At 40.0% G+C, this 22,252-nt stretch overlaps 1 protein-coding gene across 1 annotated transcript in view; it reads left to right on the plus strand.

Annotated features, from left to right (window-relative positions):
• Positions 1–22,020, plus strand: part of LOC107696607 (teashirt homolog 3-like) — a 47,244-nt gene extending 25,224 nt beyond the window's left edge. The window contains exons 3-4 of the mRNA XM_016497045.1: positions 15,415–16,755; positions 17,054–22,020. Coding sequence (XP_016352531.1) covers positions 15,415–16,755; positions 17,054–20,457 — 4,745 coding nt within the window. The 3' untranslated portion in view covers positions 20,458–22,020. The remainder of the gene's footprint in view (positions 1–15,414; positions 16,756–17,053) is intronic.
• The last annotated feature ends 232 nt before the right edge of the window (positions 22,021–22,252 follow it).

A 22,252-nucleotide genomic window follows, 5' to 3' on the forward strand; every position in this document is an offset into this window, starting at 1 on the left:
TATGGATATTTTTCTTACAAAAACGCATCGATTCGCTACAGAAGGCCTTTGTTAACCCCCCGGAGCCATGAGAGACACTTTTTTTAATGGATGGGTGCTTTTTATTTCACTTCTGTTGGACTGATGCACTGCAACACCCGCTGAGTGCCATTAAACAGTTTGAAAGATCAAAGACAATTTTTAATATAACTCCGACTGGATTCGTCTGATAGAAGAAAGTCATATACACCTAGGATGCTTCGAGAGTAAGTAAAACACAAGCTAATTTTCATTTTTGGGTGAACTAACCCTTTAACCTTTCAGTACCTTATCTTTGTGTTTCTGTTGTTGTTAGGGATGTAACGATTCACTCAAGTCACGATTCGATTCGATTCACAATTTTGATTTCACGATTCGATTCCTGAGAACATGACGGGACGCTGAAGCGATGATGTCGTTTTATTTACGGGCGAGGTAGCCCCCCTCGCGGACCACGTACCCCAGCGGGCTGGCACGAGCAGGCGAGTAGGTCAGATGACATCTTTTGATCAGAGCTGTCCAAAGAGATCAGAGGAGAGTGGCAGGTAATGGATACCCAGTGACACGCTGAATGGAGAGAGCCAGCGACTAGATGACTGCATGTCTCCCATTAGGAGCATCTCGCTCTCTCTATCTCACTAGTCTTTGCTTTGCAGGCCTACTCTCTCTGTGTATCTACACCCCCCTCCTTCTCCCTCTCTCTCTCTTCCAAGGCCTTCAGATTGACATCTCAACGTAGTACCTAAATCAGTGGACTGCCACCGGCTAACACTCTGCATTATGGGTTGGAAAATGCCTATTATTTTGCTGCCTAACGTATCTGCCAAGTTCAGGGCTTGTGTACGTGGGAGAGACACAGCCACTTTTTTCGTTTCAAATCAGAGATCTTGTCTATTTTCTGTCTTTGTGCGTTTGTGGGAGGGACGGGTCACAACTGTCGCTTGTTGGATGACTTGTCCGTGGCTGAGATTTTTTTAGTTTTATTTTGATGTTTTAAGTGTGGTGCTTTAATTAGCGTGCTAGGAGCATGTTTTAGCGGATAGATTAAAGTTACACATTCAGATGGAACGGTCTTTGGCCGTTGCGTCATGTGTTGCGCTGAGCTTCCCGTCATGGCATGTAAAATTAAAAGTAGTCAAACTATTAAAAATGCAAGATCATGTATTATGTAAATGCCCTCTAAAAACATGTTCCTTAAAGGGATGGTTCAACCACAAATGAAAATGATTTCATCAGTTACTCACCCTCATGTTGTTCCAAGCCTGTGAGACTTTCTTTCTTCTGTTGAACATGAAGACTAGTAAAAAAGTAAGATATTTAAAATACATTTATTTCATACTACATATATTTTAAATCTATTAACATGTTTACTGACATATCACTCGAGACTTACTGATATAAAAAAAAAGAACAATTACATTTTATTTGGACTTTGGAGTATCACTTGTGCACAATGCACATTTAATAGTAAGCTTAAAATGTGTTTTAATGTCATTGTTGATGAGGATTGTATGATCTTTGAATAGTATCGGTCTTTAAATGAAAGATATTTAAAGTGTATCTGAAGTATACTTGCAATAGCTCCACTTTAGCATAATCAAATATACTTCAGTGTATCTTTAGTTGGACTTCCGTTAAAGTGCATTAAGTACACATTTAGTTGTTCCAATTTAGCAGACTTTAAGTATACCAGTTTAGTATACCAAAAGTACAATTGCAGGGAATTTTTATAAATGTAAATGCATTTGTAGTATACTTAGCATGAAATAAATGTATTTCAAATACATGTGAAACTATACATAAAAAATATCTGCATGAAACAGAAATAGCAGACGAGCTGAACGAGACGCAGATTCGCTCTCTGCCAGCAGGTGGCGCTTAAAGCATTTCCGCTGTAAACAAAGCAGCGCTGCACTTATATCTGTACAAGATGAAAAGAAAAAAATACAATCTAAACTGTTTTAAAGACAGTAAGTTCCTCTCAGACATACATTCATATAAACTCCTACTCCTAATTGAATCGCGATTTGTTGGCTCGTCTTTTCTTTGCAGGCCCACTCTCTCTGTGCATCTACATCCCCCCTCCTTCTCCCTCTCTCTCTCTTCCAAGGCCTTCAGATTGACGTCTCGACGTAGTACCTAAATCAGTGGACTGCCACCGGCTAACACTCTGCATTATGGGTTGGAAAATGCCTATTATTTTGCTGCCTAACGTATCTGCCAAGTTCAGGGCTTGTGTACGTGGGAGAGACACAGCCACTTTTTTCGTTTCAAATCAGAGATCTTGTCTATTTTCTGTCTTTGTGCGTTTGTGGGAGGGACGGGTCACAACTGTCGCTTGTTGGATGACTTGTCCGTGGCTGAGATTTTTTTAGTTTTATTTTGATGTTTTAAGTGTGGTGCTTTAATTAGCGTGCTAGGAGCATGTTTTAGCGGATAGATTAAAGTTACACATTCAGATGGAACGGTCTTTGGCCGTTGCGTCATGTGTTGCGCTGAGCTTCCCGTCATGGCATGTAAAATTAAAAGTAGTCAAACTATTAAAAATGCAAGATCATGTATTATGTAAATGCCCTCTAAAAACATGTTCCTTAAAGGGATGGTTCAACCACAAATGAAAATGATTTCATCAGTTACTCACCCTCATGTTGTTCCAAGCCTGTGAGACTTTCTTTCTTCTGTTGAACATGAAGACTAGTAAAAAAGTAAGATATTTAAAATACATTTATTTCATACTACATATATTTTAAATCTATTAACATGTTTACTGACATATCACTCGAGACTTACTGATATAAAAAAAAAGAACAATTACATTTTATTTGGACTTTGGAGTATCACTTGTGCACAATGCACATTTAATAGTAAGCTTAAAATGTGTTTTAATGTCATTGTTGATGAGGATTGTATGATCTTTGAATAGTATCGGTCTTTAAATGAAAGATATTTAAAGTGTATCTGAAGTATACTTGCAATAGCTCCACTTTAGCATAATCAAATATACTTCAGTGTATCTTTAGTTGGACTTCCGTTAAAGTGCATTAAGTACACATTTAGTTGTTCCAATTTAGCAGACTTTAAGTATACCAGTTTAGTATACCAAAAGTACAATTGCAGGGAATTTTTATAAATGTAAATGCATTTGTAGTATACTTAGCATGAAATAAATGTATTTCAAATACATTTTAGTATATTTATTTTTAATTAGGGGATATTTTGAATAATTTTGGAAACCAAACCATTTCAGTTACCCTTGACTTCCATTGTATAGACAAAAAAGAGACTTCCACAGAAGAAAGAAAGTAAATTATGACAGAATTTTCATTTTTGGCTGAACTATCCTGACTGGCCAACTAGTCATTCAGGGAAGCCATAGCCTTTTGAAAATGCATTGTTTTTTTTTTTTCTATCTTCTTTACATATATGTTTCTTCTTTGTGCACAGACATAAGCATGTTTATATTGTGGTGTTAATATGTGTTTTGTGCGTGTGTTTGTGTGTGTGTGGTAGCCGAGCCGAGTGAGGCCCTGGGGATCACAGCAAGGCAGATCTGTTCTCTCCCATTACCCAGCAACCCTCTCTAATGGGAGACTGACACACTCCTGTGATTCTGAGTGGGACAGAGGGAAGAGAGAGAGGGAGGGAAAGACACTTTATGGGAGGGATTACTAAAAGAGGAAGAGGAACAGCACAAGTCACAGAGCAAAACCGAGAGATTCTTAGTAAGACACATATGTAAACTCATTCAATCGCCCCTCCCTCTCTCCCGCTGTCTTTAGGCCTCCTGGGAGTTCCCAGTGTTTGTGTAGATGTGTCTGACCTCTGGTTGCCCCGTGCTTTAGGAATGTGACTTCTCCAAGTGGTGCGCATCTGAATAACAAAGGCAGGCGAGTGGATCATTTGCTGGAGATCGTCTTCCTCCTGCTTTATAATTGTTTGTGGTGTCTGTTTGAGAGCTGCTTCAGACAACAGAGCCACACACACTCACTAGACAGATTATTAACTAACTAGAGTTCATATCTGGGCCCATTCAAAAGTCAAAAGTGAAAAAAAAAAAATCAGTAAAGTATATGTGTATTTGTACACACATATGGCAGGATATGTACAAATATAGAAATTTGTCCTCATTGCTATCTGATTATATCTGCACAGGTGAGATGTAAGTTAATTCAGCGTCTGTTCGGTACAGGAAACACCTGCTGCAGTCACAGATTTCTGTCTGTCCTCGAGAACATTCGCTCATGATTCAGACAACAGCCTCAGTCACTGCTGATTTCCAGTGTGACATCCTGAAATACAGATCATAGAAGTGATGGAGTTACACAAGCTTGGCTTGGTTATATTATTTGGTTTTGCTTTTGTAATGGCTGCTGAAAAGTAACCTTTGGTAACACAGGGATAAATAACACTTTAAAATATATTAATGAAATAGATAATATATAAATAAAATAAGTTAATTTAAATTGTAAACATATTTCACAATATGATTGTTTTTATTAGGTTTTTGAATATTAAATTCAGTGTCGGAGACTTCTTTCAAAAATATTTTAAAAATCTGGGAAAAAAAATGACCCCAAACTTTTGGTAGTGTAGAATGGTAGTGTATTCAATTTCCTTTGCTTCCTTTATTAAATATTTTAATGATTTTGTTTATTCTTTCAGCTACCAATTAAATTGTAGTACACAGTATAAAATATTTTGTAACCTAAAAATGTCCTTCATGTATTAACGTAAAATTAACATATTTTATAAATAAAAAATGTTATTTAATATGACTGAATGAAAATGACTACCTCAACGAAAGAATTGAAGGATTAAATAAGATTTTTTTTTATTTGTATTATTATTATATTTTTTACTGCGTACTCTCAGCTCAGATTTTTTTTTATTAAAATTAATTTGACAGAATTTCATCAATTTTGCCCCAAAATCAACTGGTACTTTTTTTACACATGTAGAAAAAAAGTAAAAGTCACAGACTGTTTCTTCACCTCAGTGTCAAAACAGAAAGTGATGTTTTGGTGCAACATAATAAGATTTAAGACCTAAAAATATAACTAAATACACTGTAAAAAAGTAGGAACGATGGTGCTTTCAATCCACACACTTTTAGCTCTACAGTAGGGATGTAACGGTATGCAAATTTCTTGTTACGGTTATATTGACCACAATTATCACGGTTATCAGTATCATTACGGTATTGTTCAAATGTGCTGGAGATGTTCAAAAAGTACCAACACATAAATCACATCACCAAGTTTTATATTTAAAAATCAACAAACAACAAATAAAATGACTTTTTGTTTGCATAAATGACGGATTTTAAATGACAACTTGACTGACAACAGTTTAATAGCATGTTGAAATATCTAATGTAAATGTTCAAATAAAGCTTTGAAAAAGTTTAATAAAAAGGTAAACCTCACATTTCAGCCTTTAAATAAAGAAAACAGTTAAGTCAAAATGATAATTGATTAATAAATGATTATATGTATTTTATCTGCTCCATAAATAATTCTAGATAACTTGTCTGAATTGTTTAAATGTGTAGAATCCACATAAGCTTGTTTTTCATCAACCGGTCTAAATTTACAGCAGGGCATGCAAATTCGGTCCGGGTTTTTTTTTTTTAACACCAGACGCTGGTGTTCATTAGTGACTAATAGCATTTTGGAAGAGGTGGAGCATGTTTTTACTCACGAGAACGTCCATGCTGTGCTGTTTTAACCTCTCAGTTCAAACATCTGAAGGAGTAGATCCAAAAAGCACATGTAAGGTTTTTATTGGAGGCGTCTTGTGAGGATGCAGCTCCAGAATGATTTTGTCAACAGAACTGTATTTGGTCACTGAGCGATACATCATTGAAGTCGATGAATAAACACTATTTCAGTTGAGCAGTTACTGTAATAATCGGTGCTAAAACACTCTCATCAGAGGTTAAAGACCCCCTCTATGTTTCCTTAGCAAGGGCTTTCTAAATGCCTGCATCAGCACCGAGCCTGCTTTTGAATATAAATCAACTTTTTGTTTGTACGTTATTGTGTTGCACACAGGATCATTTGTATGACTGAGCGCTCACGTGTGTGTTCGAGGCTGTCGAATCTTGATGTCGTGTAGGAGTGTTAACTCCAGTGGAGGTGCTATGGCAGCAGGGGGAAGTTCTGTTCTCCAGCGTGGTTACCGGTTGCTGTGCACATGCAGGGGGGGAGAGCGGGGGTGTGTAAACATACACACACCTAATTGAATCGCGATTTGTTTAGCATCTCAACTGATTTGAATCGTCACATTTTTGAATCGATTTTCAACCGGCTCACGGTTAATCGTTACATCCCTAGTTGTTGTTCTCTGGCTATTCCCTGAGATATCTGAGAATTTTGTGGAAAAAAAGTAAATACTTCTCTGCTAGACCTCCAACATATTTCCCCACCCTTATTAAGTATGTGATATTAAGATCTTAAATCTGTTGTCGGCTACAGCGAGTGTGTGTATGTGTGCGTCTCTCTGCGGAGGGGCTGTGATGGCTTGTTTTCTTATTGCATCATTAGTTGAGGGGGTTGTGTGTTTAGCAGGGCAGGCTGAACATTCTGGACATTAATGTGTCCTCCTGTGGTTTATGAGCCATTCAGAACATGTGCACCCACACACACACATGTGCAATCGACAGTTCACATGACGATATACTGTACAGTCGAAAGAATCTGCACATGAACTATCCCGTACCCTAAAGCCACATCTTTTATTTTCGGTAAAAAAGTGGTGGGTTCTTCGCTCTACTTCCACACACAGCTGCATGAACGTGCCCTCATAGCTACAGGCCTAAAATGAACACGAGGCATAGGGTTAAAGGCATAGGTGGCTGGGCCTGTTGTTGGCACAGTTTTAATATTATTTACGAGGCTCCTGAAGAAAAGCATCATTCCTGTCCTCGGCTTTTCATTAATAATCACAAATAATATCCAGAGCAGAACATTAGCCCATAGCAGCTGCGACAAGATGACACATGCTTACTCAAAATGAACGAATCCAAGACATAATGTCATTTTTCTCTGCCAAAACCCAGAGAGCATCTTTCTCTCCCTCTGAATATGCATTTCTGTAATTTTCTGGTCAACTGGGATAAACAAATAGTGTGTTAACTTCGCAAGAATCAGGCTACTGCTAATTTCCTGTCATGTCTCGGTAGTTGGAGAGCGGTACTACACTGGCGTATTTCTTTGCATAGAGATAAAATGAAGTCATTCAGAAAATGATGTTCTGTCTTGGCGCTTCTGATCTCAGATCTGTTTTCTAACTACATCTCCAGAACGATAAACCTGACCCCAACCCCGGCAGTGAATGGCTACACAGCTGTAAGCAGAGTGTCTCTCTCACTGTCTATTTTCACAGGGGGGTGGGGGGTGTCGAGATCAAATATACTTCAGTGTATCTTTAGTTGGACTTCCGTTAAAGTGCATTAAGTACACATTTAGTTGTTCCAATTTAGCAGACTTTAAGTATACCAGTTTAGTATACCAAAAGTACAATTGCAGGGAATTTTTATAAATGTAAATGCATTTGTAGTATACTTAGCATGAAATAAATGTATTTCAAATACATTTTAGTATATTTATTTTTAATTAGGGGATATTTTGAATAATTTTGGAAACCAAACCATTTCAGTTACCCTTGACTTCCATTGTATAGACAAAAAAGAGACTTCCACAGAAGAAAGAAAGTAAATTATGACAGAATTTTCATTTTTGGCTGAACTATCCTGACTGGCCAACTAGTCATTCAGGGAAGCCATAGCCTTTTGAAAATGCATTGTTTTTTTTTTTTCTATCTTCTTTACATATATGTTTCTTCTTTGTGCACAGACATAAGCATGTTTATATTGTGGTGTTAATATGTGTTTTGTGCGTGTGTTTGTGTGTGTGTGGTAGCCGAGCCGAGTGAGGCCCTGGGGATCACAGCAAGGCAGATCTGTTCTCTCCCATTACCCAGCAACCCTCTCTAATGGGAGACTGACACACTCCTGTGATTCTGAGTGGGACAGAGGGAAGAGAGAGAGGGAGGGAAAGACACTTTATGGGAGGGATTACTAAAAGAGGAAGAGGAACAGCACAAGTCACAGAGCAAAACCGAGAGATTCTTAGTAAGACACATATGTAAACTCATTCAATCGCCCCTCCCTCTCTCCCGCTGTCTTTAGGCCTCCTGGGAGTTCCCAGTGTTTGTGTAGATGTGTCTGACCTCTGGTTGCCCCGTGCTTTAGGAATGTGACTTCTCCAAGTGGTGCGCATCTGAATAACAAAGGCAGGCGAGTGGATCATTTGCTGGAGATCGTCTTCCTCCTGCTTTATAATTGTTTGTGGTGTCTGTTTGAGAGCTGCTTCAGACAACAGAGCCACACACACTCACTAGACAGATTATTAACTAACTAGAGTTCATATCTGGGCCCATTCAAAAGTCAAAAGTGAAAAAAAAAAAATCAGTAAAGTATATGTGTATTTGTACACACATATGGCAGGATATGTACAAATATAGAAATTTGTCCTCATTGCTATCTGATTATATCTGCACAGGTGAGATGTAAGTTAATTCAGCGTCTGTTCGGTACAGGAAACACCTGCTGCAGTCACAGATTTCTGTCTGTCCTCGAGAACATTCGCTCATGATTCAGACAACAGCCTCAGTCACTGCTGATTTCCAGTGTGACATCCTGAAATACAGATCATAGAAGTGATGGAGTTACACAAGCTTGGCTTGGTTATATTATTTGGTTTTGCTTTTGTAATGGCTGCTGAAAAGTAACCTTTGGTAACACAGGGATAAATAACACTTTAAAATATATTAATGAAATAGATAATATATAAATAAAATAAGTTAATTTAAATTGTAAACATATTTCACAATATGATTGTTTTTATTAGGTTTTTGAATATTAAATTCAGTGTCGGAGACTTCTTTCAAAAATATTTTAAAAATCTGGGAAAAAAAATGACCCCAAACTTTTGGTAGTGTAGAATGGTAGTGTATTCAATTTCCTTTGCTTCCTTTATTAAATATTTTAATGATTTTGTTTATTCTTTCAGCTACCAATTAAATTGTAGTACACAGTATAAAATATTTTGTAACCTAAAAATGTCCTTCATGTATTAACGTAAAATTAACATATTTTATAAATAAAAAATGTTATTTAATATGACTGAATGAAAATGACTACCTCAACGAAAGAATTGAAGGATTAAATAAGATTTTTTTTTATTTGTATTATTATTATATTTTTTACTGCGTACTCTCAGCTCAGATTTTTTTTTATTAAAATTAATTTGACAGAATTTCATCAATTTTGCCCCAAAATCAACTGGTACTTTTTTTACACATGTAGAAAAAAAGTAAAAGTCACAGACTGTTTCTTCACCTCAGTGTCAAAACAGAAAGTGATGTTTTGGTGCAACATAATAAGATTTAAGACCTAAAAATATAACTAAATACACTGTAAAAAAGTAGGAACGATGGTGCTTTCAATCCACACACTTTTAGCTCTACAGTAGGGATGTAACGGTATGCAAATTTCTTGTTACGGTTATATTGACCACAATTATCACGGTTATCAGTATCATTACGGTATTGTTCAAATGTGCTGGAGATGTTCAAAAAGTACCAACACATAAATCACATCACCAAGTTTTATATTTAAAAATCAACAAACAACAAATAAAATGACTTTTTGTTTGCATAAATGACGGATTTTAAATGACAACTTGACTGACAACAGTTTAATAGCATGTTGAAATATCTAATGTAAATGTTCAAATAAAGCTTTGAAAAAGTTTAATAAAAAGGTAAACCTCACATTTCAGCCTTTAAATAAAGAAAACAGTTAAGTCAAAATGATAATTGATTAATAAATGATTATATGTATTTTATCTGCTCCATAAATAATTCTAGATAACTTGTCTGAATTGTTTAAATGTGTAGAATCCACATAAGCTTGTTTTTCATCAACCGGTCTAAATTTACAGCAGGGCATGCAAATTCGGTCCGGGTTTTTTTTTTTTAACACCAGACGCTGGTGTTCATTAGTGACTAATAGCATTTTGGAAGAGGTGGAGCATGTTTTTACTCACGAGAACGTCCATGCTGTGCTGTTTTAACCTCTCAGTTCAAACATCTGAAGGAGTAGATCCAAAAAGCACATGTAAGGTTTTTATTGGAGGCGTCTTGTGAGGATGCAGCTCCAGAATGATTTTGTCAACAGAACTGTATTTGGTCACTGAGCGATACATCATTGAAGTCGATGAATAAACACTATTTCAGTTGAGCAGTTACTGTAATAATCGGTGCTAAAACACTCTCATCAGAGGTTAAAGACCCCCTCTATGTTTCCTTAGCAAGGGCTTTCTAAATGCCTGCATCAGCACCGAGCCTGCTTTTGAATATAAATCAACTTTTTGTTTGTACGTTATTGTGTTGCACACAGGATCATTTGTATGACTGAGCGCTCACGTGTGTGTTCGAGGCTGTCGAATCTTGATGTCGTGTAGGAGTGTTAACTCCAGTGGAGGTGCTATGGCAGCAGGGGGAAGTTCTGTTCTCCAGCGTGGTTACCGGTTGCTGTGCACATGCAGGGGGGGAGAGCGGGGGTGTGTAAACATACACACACATACACACACTGTCAGGGGCTCTCCCGCTGAGTGGCATGAGCGGGCGATTAGCCGTGCTAGCGTCTGTGTTTACCAGCTTTCTCTCTCAGTTCTGCCAGCGCCGATGCACCTCCAGCCCTGTTTCTTTTCTTTAATCCACACCAGCTTGCTCTTTCTTTCTCTCTCTCTCTCTCTCTCTCTCACACTCTTCCACCAGCTCACATTTTCACATTATTATAACAAAAGATGAGAGCATTTTTAAAGATTTTAAATACCTGTGATTATTTTTTAAGTTTTTTTTTTTCTCAAGGTTTTTTATTGCACAATAGGTGTGATTCTTTCTTAAAGTGAACCTGAAATAATTTAAATGGACCAGAATTTCTTTTTTTTATGTCCCTGGTCTTATTGGGAATGATTCATGGTACATGTTATAAAAAAAAAAAAAAAAGTATTGGTAATTTTTAATATCTTAGCTCTTTTTTTGGAAACAACTTTCTCTTTTCGCTGAAATCATTTATATTTATCAAACTCTCATTCAGTCTGGCTACATTACAGTATTTAACATGCTTTTCACAATCCAATCAGTTACTGCTAGATAAAATCGAGTCACAACTTTTTTTTTTTCAGGAAACATGGATGTAAAATTGGTTGCAAATGGCAATTCACATTAATTTAATATTTTAGGAATTTAGTAATATTTTAAGAATGTTATTTATAATTTAAATGTTTGTATACTAAATCTGTGGCATGCTGTAACAATAATTTCCATGAACGCAACATGTTATGGTAATGCAGTGGCAGTATAAGCCTAGCAGGCAAGTGTGCAGCATCACAAATAAACGTTTAAAATATGCAGCTATCAACTTTGCTATTAAAGTCACAGATGCCACAGATGCTGTCCATAAACATTTAAGTTGTAAACAACCCAGAATATTCCTTTAATGTTTTCAAAAATGAAAATACCTCTGGTCTTCATCTGGTTGCAGAGACAATGCAGGGAAACAAAACGTGTTACAGTTATAGCCATGGTAACCATCACTTGGTAACAGCCACGCATTCTATAAACAAAACACAAATGATTCCATAGGTAGAGACCTCTTATCTGCATCTGTCATTTTCTTTCTTGTTTTCTCTCTGTGTTACACTCCTCTGTCCATCCAATCCATCTCAATGTGCCGTTTGTAGGCAGGGCAGGCCAGGCTGGCGAAAGTGGTCTCAGTGAGCTCTCTCTTTCTCTCCAGCTAGCCTTGGAGCAGGGCCTCCATCAGTCAGTAGGCCTGGTCGATGGGGCGTCTCTCTGGAATCGATGGCACGAGTGTCTGCTTCGTCCATCCTTCTCTCTCTTCCTCTGATGTCCAGCCGTGCCCCCTCGCCCACCCCGGTGCTGGACACACACACACACACGGACACATCTAACGTACACATGCATACACACTCATCTGGCCTCCCCACCAATTTGTCTGTGCATGTCAAATTGCAATAATTAAGCATTATTGATCTCAAATTCAATTAACTTCATTAACGCGGGTCTTGATAGCCGAGGAGAGATGGAGGGGAGGTGAGGAAAGTAGTGAGGGCATAGGACGAGAGGAAAGAGGAGAAGAGAAGTGGATTGGTGCTATCTCATATTCTCCAGCCACACACAGACAGCCTGTCTGCTTAAGGCTACAAACCATTTTCCTCTTAATGATATCACATTGCAGATAGTGGCATATTAGAGAGAGATACCTCCCATTATAAATGTGGGCTTTAGGGGCTATATATAGAAGCTTTAATTACCAACTACTTACTCTTTCGCTCTCTTCAGCTCATCTGCACACCCAGAAGTATTGGACCGGGCTGCCGACTTCAGCGGCTGTCTGTATAAGTGAGGCCTATTGCAAACAAGAACAAATGGCAGCAGCTGCCTTGGGGGGTGTTAACTTGGTTCACACGTACACATTGTCCATGTATAGAAATAAACCCACAGCAAAAAGACGTGACAACTGAAGGCTGAGAATGTTTTCTGTTCTTATTTTTAATGCTGAATCCTTAAAAGTATCACAATATCTACACAAATATTAAGCAGCACAACTGTTTTTAGCATTGATAATAATAAGAAATAAGAAACTTTTAAATGTAGTATGTAAATAAATATTCAATACATTTGACTTATGGTTGACAGTAGCTGCTTTATTTTAATTAAAACGTGGTCTTAGTTCTTGCAATCATTCAAACAATATAATCACAAATGGTTGAGTCATATTTGCATAACTTAGTTAACATTCATCGTGTTCCCTTGATGAAAGGGCTTGAGTATTAGATTTGTCGCTGTGATATGTATTACGTTTTTTACTTACTCCGATATGTTTGAAGACAGTATGTGCTCTAATAGTCCAGACCCAGACGGCCCTTTAAGTTTGCAAGGTTACGCTCTCCACTGCCTTAGAAAACAGCATTCTCTGCTGGTCGTCTCCCTGGATGTCCGAGTGTAAATTAGATCAAGCTCTTCTTCCAATCTGATGCCAAATCTTTGGGAGGTCATTCTCATTTTGCCCCCACCCTACCACTCTTGGATCCAAGCATCCTGTTTTCTAATTAAAACAGCACCTGTGTGGTGTGAGTAGGCCTGGACCGGAGCGCTAGCTTCAGAAGGTCCAGGGATGAAATCTCAATATTGTTCCCAGCCAGATCACACAGACTCTAGGTACACTGGGGGCTTGGGAACCTGGAATACAGCCAGGACATGCACCAACACTCGATGTGTTGAAGTGTGTGTGTGTGTGTGTCGCAGATTGTCGGGTCTCTGTCTTGTTAGCCCCTGCCTCTGCTTTCTTCTAGTCTTTCTCCACCCCTCTCAGGTTACCTTGGGGCTTATGACCGATTGTTGTGTTGTCAAGCAGTGCTAATTCTGTGTTTGGTGTCGGAAAATGAATTTTGAACAAACACACATAAACAGAAACATGTACACACATCTCCCTCAAATTTGCTGTAGGGCATACGCCTACTCACTGGCAATACTTACTCTGTGCTCCACATACAGTCAAGTTCAGGTCAAGGTTACAGTGAGACAGGTTTGCTTGTACTTGAAGTGATCTCTCTCTCTCGCTCTCTTTTGTTTTTTTTGCCCATTGCCACCCTCACCCTCCTTTTTAACTTTAATTACCAGCTAATCATTTTGTGTAATTATGTTCAAGGTTGACCTTACATTTTACATGTAGTGGTTTAGCGGCAGCTAAAAATTTCATGCTAAACCTCCACCTTTATGTGTGTATGTGTGTGTTTTAATATTTGTGAATAGGTTTAAAGTGTATGAATTTCAAGGAACCAGGTTTTTACATTGCTGTTTGGCCTTGATGTAAAGCTCGGCTTCTCCTGCTTCCTGAACGAAGGCATTGTTCTCTTAAACAGCTGTCGTTTTGGCTGATTCAGAACAGATGGCTGTGTGTGAGTGTGCATGTGAGTTTGTGTGTGCTGCACGATCACAGTTGGTTGTGATTTGTGTAGGGGGCGATTCGATTTCACAGACTGGCTGTGATGTGTGTGAGAAGATGGATCCTAATAATAATGCTGTAAAAAATCACTATTGAATGGTCTTTTTTTTTCTTTGTTCTGAGACTTCAGTAGTTGCTTAATTTTGTCCCCTTAATTTTAGTTTGAAACAAACATTCACACACACACACATGCACGCACACAATTCAGAAAATGAAATAGCAAACTAATAGATATTTACAGTTTAAACGGGAAGGATATAAATTCTATCACACTTTTTTGTTTTTCTTTTTTTTTTAAATCAATGTATATGCATTATGTTAATAAATAATGATGATAATAATACAGACAAAACTGATAATCATTTAGTAAATTAATTATAGGCCTAAGTAATAATTTGACTACATTACAAAAAATTATGGAATTATATGGAGTTTAATGAAACAGCACAGAATGCCTGAAGTCGTGAGGTATGCACATTACAACTGCACACTAAAAAGGGGTCTGTGCCTCTACCAATCCCTTGGCATCATTCTGCCAAGGGCTACAAAATGACTGTCCTCGTGTTGATGGCATTCTTTTTACTTTTTGGTTGTTGTTGTTTCATAGCCATCATATCTGTATCACAGCAGTGTTGTTTTGTTAAACTTAAATGAAATATTTTCTCTAAAAAAATGAGGGGCTGATGTAAATTCAGAAAATTCAAATTCTATGTAGTCTTTGTTGAGGACATCGTGGAATGTTCCTTCTATACAAACTGACATATTATATTTAGAATTAAATGTATATGCTGTGTGTTGAAGTTGTAGCATGAGTAGTTTGACATTTGTGGTATTTAGACGTGATAGAATGTGTTCACAGAAAACCAGTGTGTCCAATGGAGTGTCCTCTCTCTCCATTGTTTACATACCTGGTCAAAAGCGTGATTAACTGACACAGTCAGGAATGCACGGAATTATTTAAATGCATTACATTTCTCTCTGTGTCTCTTTCTCTTTTTGCATGACTTCCACTGGAAGTTAAAAATAATATATTTTGTTGCTTATTTCTTCAGGCTTGCACAAACATAACCATGTTTTTCATGAGCGTTTAACACTTTATAATATAAAAAAGTCTGACTGATTGTTTTGTTTTTCACTGCTGGAGAAAGCACACTGATGCCTGACATTTCTATCAGCTGTCTATCCAGCATACAAGACATTGTAGAAATGCAATGTGTCAAATCTTCATCATTGGACAATGTGATAACATGTTTTTTTTTTTCTTTCTGTTTCTTTTATCTCTTTTCTACCTGCAGCATATGTGCCAGACGAGCTAAAGGAGGCTGCCTTACTAGATGAGGATGTTGAAGGAGAGGATTCAGCTGGGGAGGAGGAACCTGCCATGAAGTATGTGTGCCAGGACAAGGACTCTCCACCGGCGGATTTCTCCAGCCATGAGATGGACAGCGAGTCACACCTGAGTGAGTCCAGTGACCGCATGTCAGACTTTGAGAGTGCCTCAGTGAAGAACGAAGAAGATAGTTCAGCCAAGGAGCCCCTCACATCTCTTTCTTCAACTTCATCAGTGATGATGATGACAACAGCCACGCCAAGCAGTGAGGAGGCGACACAATTAGGCCCAGACAGCCTGGAGCAGATGAAAGCTATCTACACTAGCTTCCTGACCAACTCCTACTGGTCATCGCTGAACTTGAATATGTCTCGGCAAACAGCAGAAAAGCCCCCACGTAGTCACAGTAGTAGCAGCAGCAGTAGTAGCAGCAGCAGTAGCTGTGGTAATGGCGGTTACGACTGGCACCAGACAGCAGTGGCTAAGACGTTGCATAATGTTTCACAAAACCAGAGTAGACTGCTGCACCCAGCATCTGAGCCAAACCTCTTCAGTACTGTGCAGCTTTATCGGCAGAGCACCAAACTCTATGGTTCCATCTTCACTGGTGCAAGCAAATTCCGCTGCAAAGACTGCAGTGCCGCGTATGACACTCTGGTCGAGCTCACTGTGCACATGAATGAGACAGGCCACTACCGAGATGATAACCATGAGACAGACAGTGAAGGTACCAAGCGCTGGTCAAAGCCTCGCAAGCGTTCCCTGCTGGAGATGGAAGGAAAAGAGGATGCCCAGAAAGTTCTTAAGTGCATGTACTGTGGTCATTCCTTTGAGTCACTGCAGGACCTTAGTGTTCACATGATCAAGACGAAACACTACCAGAAAGTGCCTCTGAAGGAACCAGTAACTCCTGTGGCAGCCAAGATTATCTCCTCCGCTCGTAAAAGAGCCCCCATTGAGCTAGAACTACCCAGCTCACCAGATTCCAATGGTGGCACCCCCAAGCCTTCTCTGTCTGACCCCAACGACCTTCTTCAAAAGACCCCCAATCCCTACATCACACCCAACAATCGGTATGGACACCAGAATGGTGCTAGTTATGCGTGGCAGTTTGAGTCACGGAAATCCCAGATCCTGAAGTGCATGGAGTGTGGAAGCTCGCATGACACACTGCAGGAGCTGACGGCCCATATGATGGTCACAGGACACTTCATCAAGGTTACTAATTCTGCCATCAAGAAAGGCAAACCTATCATGGAGTCGATGTCCACAATTTTTCCGTTCTTTTACCACCCCCCCACCCACTGCCACACTCTCTTTTCAGAACAAAAGAGAGAAACATAACTTCATTCCATGTGGCAATGTAATGCAATTGTAAAGCAGAGAAGGAATTACTGCAACACTTTATAATATAAAAAAGTCTGACTGATTGTTTTGTTTTTCACTGCTGGAGAAAGCACACTGATGCCTGACATTTCTATCAGCTGTCTATCCAGCATACAAGACATTGTAGAAATGCAATGTGTCAAATCTTCATCATTGGACAATGTGATAACATGTTTTTTTTTTTCTTTCTGTTTCTTTTATCTCTTTTCTACCTGCAGCATATGTGCCAGACGAGCTAAAGGAGGCTGCCTTACTAGATGAGGATGTTGAAGGAGAGGATTCAGCTGGGGAGGAGGAACCTGCCATGAAGTATGTGTGCCAGGACAAGGACTTACTCCTTAAAGACAGGCAAGGCTTCCATGACTCTCCACCGGCGGATATCTCCAGCCATGAAATGGACAGCGAGTCACACCTGAGTGAGTCCAGTGACCGCATGTCAGACTTTGAGAGTGCCTCAGTGAAGAACGAAGAAGATAGTTCAGCCAAGGAGCCCCTCACATCTCTTTCTTCAACTTCATCAGTGATGATGATGACAACAGCCACGCCAAGCAGTGAGGAGGCGACACAATTAGGCCCAGACAGCCTGGAGCAGATGAAAGCTATCTACACTAGCTTCCTGACCAACTCCTACTGGTCATCGCTGAACTTGAATATGTCTCGGCAAACAGCAGAAAAGCCCCCACGTAGTCACAGTAGTAGCAGCAGCAGTAGTAGCAGCAGCAGTAGCTGTGGTAATGGCGGTTACGACTGGCACCAGACAGCAGTGGCTAAGACGTTGCATAATGTTTCACAAAACCAGAGTAGACTGCTGCACCCAGCATCTGAGCCAAACCTCTTCAGTACTGTGCAGCTTTATCGGCAGAGCACCAAACTCTATGGTTCCATCTTCACTGGTGCAAGCAAATTCCGCTGCAAAGACTGCAGTGCCGCGTATGACACTCTGGTCGAGCTCACTGTGCACATGAATGAGACAGGCCACTACCGAGATGATAACCATGAGACAGACAGTGAAGGTACCAAGCGCTGGTCAAAGCCTCGCAAGCGTTCCCTGCTGGAGATGGAAGGAAAAGAGGATGCCCAGAAAGTTCTTAAGTGCATGTACTGTGGTCATTCCTTTGAGTCACTGCAGGACCTTAGTGTTCACATGATCAAGACGAAACACTACCAGAAAGTGCCTCTGAAGGAACCAGTAACTCCTGTGGCAGCCAAGATTATCTCCTCCGCTCGTAAAAGAGCCCCCATTGAGCTAGAACTACCCAGCTCACCAGATTCCAATGGTGGCACCCCCAAGCCTTCTCTGTCTGACCCCAACGACCTTCTTCAAAAGACCCCCAATCCCTACATCACACCCAACAATCGGTATGGACACCAGAATGGTGCTAGTTATGCGTGGCAGTTTGAGTCACGGAAATCCCAGATCCTGAAGTGCATGGAGTGTGGAAGCTCGCATGACACACTGCAGGAGCTGACGGCCCATATGATGGTCACAGGACACTTCATCAAGGTCACTAACTCTGCCATAAAGAAAGGCAAACCTATCATGGAGTCGATGTCCACAATGGCTCCTAACACCATACCTACTAATGAAGACAAGGTACAGTCAGTGCCACTGGCTGCCACCGCATTTTCCCCACCACCACCTGCACCTCCTCCCCCTAGTATCTCTCCTGCCATCACACCCATGGAGATTAAAAAGGAGGAGAAGGAAGTGGAGTGTACCAAGGAGACAAATAATAGCAAAGACAAGAAGGCAACAGACAGTGAGACCGACGAGAAGTTTGAAGTCTCATCCAAACATCCATATTTGACAGAGGAAGATCTTGAAGAAAGCCCTAAGGGGGGGTTTGACATTCTGAAGTCTCTCGAGAATACAGTAACATCTGCCATCAACAAAGCACAGAATGGCACACCCAGCTGGGGAGGCTACCCCAGTATTCACGCTGCCTACCAGCTTCCAAACATTATGAAACTGTCCCTGCGCAACTCAGGGAAAAGTTCCCCTCTGAAGTATATGTTTTCTGGAGAAGAGATCCTATCTCCTACCAAAATCCAACCTCTAATTTCTCCACCTAGTTGCCAAACATCCCCTTTGCCCAAAAACAACTTCCATGCCATGGAGGAGCTAGTCAAAAAAGTCACAGAAAAAGTGGCTAAAGTAGAGGAGAAGATGAGGGATCCTGGAGCTAGATCTTCCCCACTTAGACGGACCACACCCTCCCCTTGCAGTAGCGATGCAGGGGAATCTGCCAGGGGGGATTCCCCCAAGGAAAGGAGAGGAGCTAAAACCCCTGAGACTAATGGAGGCGGAAACACTCACAAAGACTCAAATGGAGATGCTCTTACAAAAGAGTCTCTGGAGAATGGTACTGACCATGTTGTCAAAGCCCCTATGTCTACCTTATGCAGCAGCACTGCTATTATAACCGACCATCCTCCAGAGCAGCCATTTGTCAACCCTTTAAGTGCGCTTCAGTCTGTCATGAATGTTCACCTAGGAAAAGCTGCCAAACCTGCCCTTCCGTCCCTTGACCCCATGAGCATGCTCTTCAAGATGAGCAACAGCCTGGCAGAGAAGGCAGCTGTAGCTGCCTCCACTCCATCTCAGACCAAAAAAACCAACGAGCATCTAGACCGCTACTTCTACCACATCAACAATGACCAGCCTATTGATCTGACCAAAGGCAAGAGCGATAAGAGCAACTCCCTGGGATCTGCAGCCCTGTCCTCCTCCACCTCCACTCCCACCTCAATTTCACCATCATCGACCATCACCATGGCAAAAGCCTCATCTGCTGTGGCTTCCTTCATGTCCAACTCGCCTCTGCGAGAAAATGCCCTGTCCGACATCTCTGATATGCTACGCAACCTCACAGAGAGCCATGCATCCAAGTCCTCCACACCAACGAGTCTTTCAGAGCGCTCAGATATAGACGGATCGACGCCGGAGGAAGCAGAGGAGATATCTCCCGCACAGAAACGAAAGGGCCGGCAGTCCAACTGGAATCCTCAGCATCTACTTATCTTGCAGGCACAGTTTGCCTCCAGTTTGCGGCAAACGGGTGACGGCAAGTACATTATGTCGGACCTCAGTCCACAGGAGCGCATGCATATTTCCCGCTTCACTGGCCTCTCAATGACCACCATCAGCCACTGGCTGGCCAACGTCAAATACCAGCTGAGGCGGACAGGTGGCACAAAGTTCTTGAAAAATCTAGACACTGGCCACCCTGTCTTCTTCTGCAGTGACTGTGCATCACAGATCCGTTCCCCCTCTACCTATGTCAGCCATCTTGAGTCACATCTGGGCTTCCGGCTCAGGGACCTGGCCAAGTTGTCTGGAGAGCATCTCGTTAGCCAGATTTCACGCCATAGCAAGGGGCTTTCTGAGAAACTGCTTTCAACCCAAGCGCATTCTTTGGCCCATTCAATCCCCAACCCCAGCCCTCACTCACTTTCCCCCTCCCCTTCCCCAGATGAGGAGGCAAATGGCACCTCATATCAGTGTAAACTGTGTAACCGGACTTTTGCCAGCAAGCACGCTGTCAAGCTCCATCTGAGTAAGACCCATGGTAAATCCCCTGAGGACCATCTTATGTATGTTAGTGAACTTGAGAAACCTTAGCGATGGCCAAGGACAAAAACTGTCTCTCATCTCTTTAATTCCTGTCCTTTTTTCAAGCCTTCTGACTCACATTTCTTAAGGAAAAAAAAATATATATTAAAAGAACTGAAAGTAATTAACGAAGAACTAACTGCACATAGATGCCAGAAAACTACTGTTTAGTTTTGGCACATCATTTAGACTTTTCATCTGGGGAACACTCATTTGGCCCTAGAGACATTCATTTTCTGCATTTTTAGTTCACAATGGAAAACAGAGAAAATTATGACAAATGATTTTCTAACTGTGCAGTGCTGAGTGAAGAGGTCACTGGTAAAATATGAAGGTAAATAAAAAGACTTAAAATGAAGTTGTATGTATTTGAAAGTTGTGTAAATTGAATTTTTTTGGCATCCTTGAGATGCAGTAAGCTGCATGCATTAATTAAATGGTTTAGTTCAATATTTGATAACTAAATCTGGCCTTTTCTTTATCTCTCGCTTTACTTCTCTCTTATTTTTATTGTATTTTTTTCCTCTTTTCTTTTTTTTTTTTATGTGACCTAAGTATGCTGGTGTCAGCAGAAACATTTAACCCTCTGAGTACGCCTAAATACTTATATTTACAACCCCCCAAAAGTAAACAAAAATATATGTATAAAAAAGAGAGAAATTAAGAGATTGGAAATCACTGAGTTGATATGTATTTGAGTGGGTAAATTCAAGGGTATTTTGACTATCCACTAAAAATCACCTTGTCTGATAGATCACCTCTTACACAGATTGCAGTGCAGAAATATATGCGAATCCAAAATAGCAGTTTTTTAGTTTGCTCAAATCAGGGGCCTTTATGAATTCAGGTCAGTGTAAAAATGTGTACATAAAAACATAAACTAATTTCTGTCTAAATTATGCATCATTTTATATTTTTTAATTTACGATGAGTATGACTATCTACTGGTGCACAATATATGAAGACATTAATGAAATTGTTTTGCACAATAGTTTTATAAATATGTTATTTAATAAGAAGATATGAACATGAGAAGAAGAAAAAAATCACCCTAAAGTTTTATTTCCAACTCGTGCTCAAAGGGTTAAAACTTCTTGTACAAGACATTACTTGTTCCATCATTTCACTTAAATGGTTGTATAAAAAGATGCTACTTTATAATGTAAGGAGGAATTCCACAATGTAACCTTTTATTTATAAACACTCTTGGTTGTTGTTTCATATTGTAGAATGCCTTTTTGATTGGTATCTTTTATTTTGTTGTTCTGTCTAATTATTCCTCCATAAAGCCACACTGCAGCTTCATCATTTTTGGGGATATGAAAGGTAACCATGGTTACCTTACCTCCAATTGACAGTTCTGCTACGTTTTGGCAGTTAATTTACTGAACTAACTGACAGCTGCCAGTGAATGGAAATCTTATGTGTAAAATATTGGCATGTTAACAGCACAGGCACTGTTATGCATTCTGTGCCGTGTTTCTTTTTTTGTTGTTGTTGACAATGAAGCACTCATTATATGACTTCATATAACCTTTTTTCTACTGCAGCATTAAATTGAAATTGTTTTGGTTTTTTGCAATAACTTGATGTGTCGTGGCTCACAATTCTGTCGGGCGCCAGGGGATAAGAAATGAGCAGATTAAAGAGAACTGCTGTCAGTTAAATAGCAGTCGACAAGTGTGTGAAAAGACATTTGTGTGGCAGTAGGGGTAGACCACCGGACCTCTGACAGGTATGAGCATATTAAAATCCGCCAGGTGGCTTGTGTGTGAGTGTGTGTGTGTGCACAAGCATAAACCTC

This window comes from Sinocyclocheilus anshuiensis, unplaced genomic scaffold, assembly GCF_001515605.1.
Source record: "Sinocyclocheilus anshuiensis isolate Anshui unplaced genomic scaffold, SAMN03320099.WGS_v1.1 scaffold502, whole genome shotgun sequence".
Classification (NCBI taxonomy): Eukaryota; Metazoa; Chordata; class Actinopteri; order Cypriniformes; family Cyprinidae; genus Sinocyclocheilus; species Sinocyclocheilus anshuiensis.